The 4,660-nt window shown below is 40.6% G+C and overlaps 1 protein-coding gene across 1 annotated transcript; it reads left to right on the forward strand.

The window, feature by feature from the left end:
- The first annotated feature begins 223 nt into the window (after positions 1-223).
- On the forward strand, positions 224-2,796 carry LOC119326747. Its single transcript, XM_037600364.1, has 3 exons — positions 224-846; positions 986-1,080; positions 2,291-2,796. The coding sequence occupies exons 1-3, from the start codon at positions 594-596 to the stop codon at positions 2,414-2,416; spliced, it is 474 nt and encodes a 157-aa protein (XP_037456261.1). The 5' UTR covers positions 224-593; the 3' UTR covers positions 2,417-2,796.
- Positions 2,797-4,660: the final 1,864 nt, after the last annotated feature.

Below are 4,660 nucleotides of genomic sequence, written 5' to 3' on the forward strand. Positions count from 1 at the left end.
CATTTCCTCGGTATTAATAGCGCCATCAGTGTTGATAGTAACCCAGCCCGCCTCAGGTGGTTTCCAGCACTGACCCGCCCTCGTTTTCCTTCCCAAAGAAGGTAGTTCCAGGATCGCCAAAGTCTCATGACCCCACTTCAACGCTTGTACAGGGTTGTACCCTTCGCGATCATGAGTCCAGTTGTTCCGTGACGTCCATATGCTATGCATGATAGAGATATATGTAAAGGCATAAGCAGTGCAACGTTATCTCGAAATAGTAGAATGACATGTATTTTTGCATAAATTTGAAAGCTAGCATGACATGTATCTTTCTGCAGAGGGAGTATTGTTTAGGTTGTAAGTTCATTTGAGCTTGATTGCATCTAAGTTTAGTTGGAACAACAATTTCTAAAGTTATTTACAATTATATCCTGTACATATTGATATGGACTCTACATTCTACAATTACTAAATGAACATAGCACTATCAGTTAGCAGAATCGTCTCTGCAGCAGAGAATTAATTGAGAATATATGGTTTACGAAAACTGAACAATTGACGCTGCCGCCGCCACCGATCCCCGCGGACGCCTCAGCCGTCGCCGGACCCCAATGGACGACGTGGACGCCGCCGCCGCCACCGATCCCCGCGGACGCCTCAGCCGTCGCCGGACCCCAATGGACGACGTTGACGCCGCCGCCGTCACCGATCCCCGCGGACGCCGCAGACGCCGCCGACCAGTGCAGAGCGCGGTCACGTTCTCCGCGCGGCCATACGGACCATCACTTCGCCTGAGGTCGCCTATCATGGCTGCCACCAGCGTCGGCAGGAACGACTCCCCGATGGCACCCGAGGACTCCACAGGTGATTTGCTATACTGCTTCCTGAGTCGTGAGTCTGTACATGCTGCTTCGTGCATGTGGTTTGTACATCTGTTATGGTCGACGAACTAGCCTTTGCTCAGCTTCTCTACTAGCTATCTCTTATTGTTCAATATTTTCAGTATCGTCTAGGCTAGGAGAGGTCAAGATCAACCTGGACGGCACTGGTGTTGCAAACTACAGCATAGGGATATCGTTCTTGGATTACATCCTTGATGTGAGTATGGTTTACTCCTCATGTCAGTAGTTGTGGATTCAGGATTTTTTGTAGACAATATATCTTCCTCATATTTCTTCCATTTTTTGTAGCTATTTTTTTCCACCTAGGATTTTTTTAAAGCAAGAATGTGATTTCTATGCCATCTGCGTGAAGAAGACAAAACAAAATAAAATCTTAACTCGAACCCACGAAATGGCAGGTAGTGTTCTGAATTTGCGTTGGTCAAAACCTTTATATGGAGGGCATTCTTAGTAGAATTGGGGTGCATAGTTGCATACACGACTGTTACAGGTGATGTTGTAGAAAAGTCTGCTGCCTTTCAAGTTGCACGTACGTGTTACAGGTGATGTTGAGCAATTGAGATGGGAATTCCATTTGATTTTTCTTTCCGAAGTGTGATGTGATCCATGCAAAATTGTTACTACTCTTCTTCTTCTTAACTAATGTTTGTAGATATATTTAATGGGTTTAAAACTGATCTTATTACGTGATGTTGAGCAATTGCGAGGGTCCCATCTTCTTTGGCGTATGTTCAATTGCTCATACCCTTTCCATTTGTAGACCTGTTTAATGGGTTTAAAACTGATCTTATTAGGTGGAAGCTGATTCACTTATGTCAGTAATGTTTGCAAAATTTAGTCTTGGGGGGAATTAGAGGATCGAGTAGGCTTGCCCTTCAATCCAACTGTTCTTAGATTTTAGTGCCCACGAAAGTATCAAAAGAATGTAGCTGCAAGCTGAAAAAGTTATGTGAACTGTACTTCAGATGAACACGGACATCTCTCTATTTCTAGAATGTTGCCATCTTGCTTTATGCAAAATGAACTATTGTACTTTGTAAAACTGAAATTTGTGCAATGGTTGTTGACTACCAAATTTTGATTAAAGGCTTTCTATTTTGTGTCTCCCCTGTGAACAATAATGAAGATGATTCTGTGCAATTATTTGAGTTGATTCATCGTGGCTTATTTTTTTTATTGTCATATGCAGTACAAAATATCAAAGTTCTACATTTACTGCCTCCGATACATAAATATATCTTGGAAGTGCATTTGCATCTTATATCTGTGTGTGTATCCTACATTCTATAGAGAGAGAAAACAGTTGCATAAATGCAATGAGTAAAAGCCTAGAAAACTTTCATTCTGCCCTGCTATTTTTTTAGCACTTATGTGGAATTCAGAATGTAGACATTGTTTTCTTGCAGTGTAACCAAAGTCTATGGATCTGTCAAAGGGTCTTGCTGCATATGGTCATTGTTGTATTGCGTGGAAGGAGCGAATGGAGAGCTGGAAGCAGAATCATAGGAGATGCTGCACAATATGAGGAATGACGGTAAAGGCTTTGAACTGTGATGACAATGATGCCCGATATTACCATTAGTATATTCTCATCAAAGGTAACCTGTAATTTTTGCTATGACATGGATTTTCTATTGTGAGGGGTGTCTTTCATGAAGAATGTGATTTCTGCATGATACAATGTTGTTAGAACGCAGAGATTCTATGCAAGGACTGACATTTAAGAAGGATGTAGTAACAGGTAAACCTTGATGAATATTTTAACTTTCCGTGAGGATCTTTTCATTCAGCACATACATGTGTTGAGTTCTTCTTGTGTTTAGAAGTAAGAGGTGCAGCATGCCGGACGTCCTTGCGGGAGTAGTCGAGGAGTATCTCCGTAGCGATTTGGATGTACAGAGTTTATGATATAGAGACCTTTTTTGTACTGACTATTTAGTTTTCTCCTTCAGGGTGCCTTGTTCTTACAGGATTTCAGAGAGTATGGACCACCGTATGGCCGAAGAAGATGCCATTCTTGACTGTCATTGTCCTTAGTGTGTTGCTGCTATTTTCCTGGACGGTAATCTGTGCACTGCCGAGACCTCGGTCTGACCAATGTAGGGGCCTTCTGATCAATTGTCCGCAGTCGTTGGAATATTTTTCTCCATGCCCGTTTTGTCGCTCAAATTTCTGATTTTATCTAGGTAGGAGTTCTGATGAATTTACTCTTCTCCATCATGCGTTCTGAGGGTAGAATTTCATGGTAGTTCTCCGAAGCTGCTTGGCAAGAAAATGATTGCACTTCTCAACTGACCAGTTATGAGATTTTTGTGCACCATGTTTTGTCGATTCACCTAATGCAGGCAGTAGTCATTTATTAGAGAACATGTTTCCTGAAGGACGAGAAAGTAAATTGAACGTGTGCATTATTTTTATTCCTTCTTCAAAAGGTTTAGATGTAAATTACAATTTGTTCAAGGTGGGGAACAATAAATTGGATGGTATTGCTTTGAATTTAATTCAATTTAGAGAACAATGTTTAGTGTCATATTTCTATTATTTTTTCATTTGCTTTGCACAAGATTACTAATTAAAGAACCCCTTATGTTCAGAATTATAAGATGTTCTAACGTTTTTCTGATTCGGATGTATATAGACGCATTTTAATGTGCTTGCTCACTCATTCGGTATGTATGTAGTCCATATTGAAATATCTTATAATGGTGACGGAGGGTTTACTGTACTGGAATATGCGCCAGATAGAGTCGCCTCCGCCGAGTCTGATGTGCCTGCCAAGAAGATGGGTTCAAGCATGGCTGATGTGTTGCGAGCAAAATCATGGGCATGCCCGACTATCCTCCTTCAGGGTGCCTTGAATTTTTGGTCAGTCCACTCCTCTAATCTTTTGCTTGGACTTTCTTTTTTGATCAGTTTGGTCGACTCATCTAATCTTTGTACTGTTTTTAATGTTAATTCTTACCGACATAATTTTTGATGTGTTGCGAACAAACAATCATCCGAGTGGAGCAACAATCAGAAGAAAGAGACCAAATTTTCAATTGCAAGCGTTGCCCATGGTAAGAAATATCAAACTGGAATCAAGTAGCAATACACTATTGTCCATATCAAAGACCAATGAATTGCATTTTGTTTTTTTTTTACTCGTTGTACAAGAGTATTTGCTTCTCTTAAAAATTATGTAAGTTGCTAGCTTCATGTTAGGCTCATCGATTCTTTTAATTGTGTGGTATGTTGTCAAATTTTTGTTGTTTGATTTATGTTTTTGTCGTAACATCAGCCTTCCATACGTCTAATTGATGTTTGGATGAAATACAAAATAGAGGGCATGCACTCAGATAGATTTGGTATAAAAATATTCCGAAGACATGGATCCATCACCTGCTGCTTGTTCATTCACTTGCTCATGAACTCGCTGCTTCGCCGGAAGCAGCTAGAATGCATGGATCCATCAGGGAAGAGTAGAGGAAGAGCATCGAAAGGAGGATGCATAAGGTAGTGGCAGCAGTAGGTAGCCTTCTAATCCAGCATTGTTCATTAGAAGATTATTGTTGCGAGAGCATAAAAAGCTGGTGCTGGAAGTTCCAGCGAGTAACTTTTCCAGCAATAATCTAACAAGATTGAACTAGCTTGTATCAACGCATACATGCAATGATAAGTCATGTGTATTGTTCCTCCATTGGTTAATTTAAAAGTTTATTTTGCAGTTGTAAACTCGGCATGATCTTTTCTTGCCTCTTCTCCATAGGATTTGCTTGGTAATATTTATGTCCCCA

This window comes from Triticum dicoccoides, chromosome 6B (assembly GCF_002162155.2).
Source record: "Triticum dicoccoides isolate Atlit2015 ecotype Zavitan chromosome 6B, WEW_v2.0, whole genome shotgun sequence".
Lineage (NCBI taxonomy): Eukaryota > Viridiplantae > Streptophyta > Magnoliopsida > Poales > Poaceae > Triticum > Triticum dicoccoides.

Excerpts from the sequence above, each read along its gene's own strand:
- LOC119326747 (XM_037600364.1), top strand. The coding sequence starts at position 594 with ATGGACGACGTGGACGCCGCCGCCGCCACCGATCCCCGCGGACGCCTC. Across the intron at positions 847-985 it reads GGCACCCGAGGACTCCACAG|TATCGTCTAGGCTAGGAGAG; the intron begins GTGATTTGCTAT and ends CAATATTTTCAG. Across the intron at positions 1,081-2,290 it reads TCTTGGATTACATCCTTGAT|TGTAACCAAAGTCTATGGAT; the intron begins GTGAGTATGGTT and ends GTTTTCTTGCAG.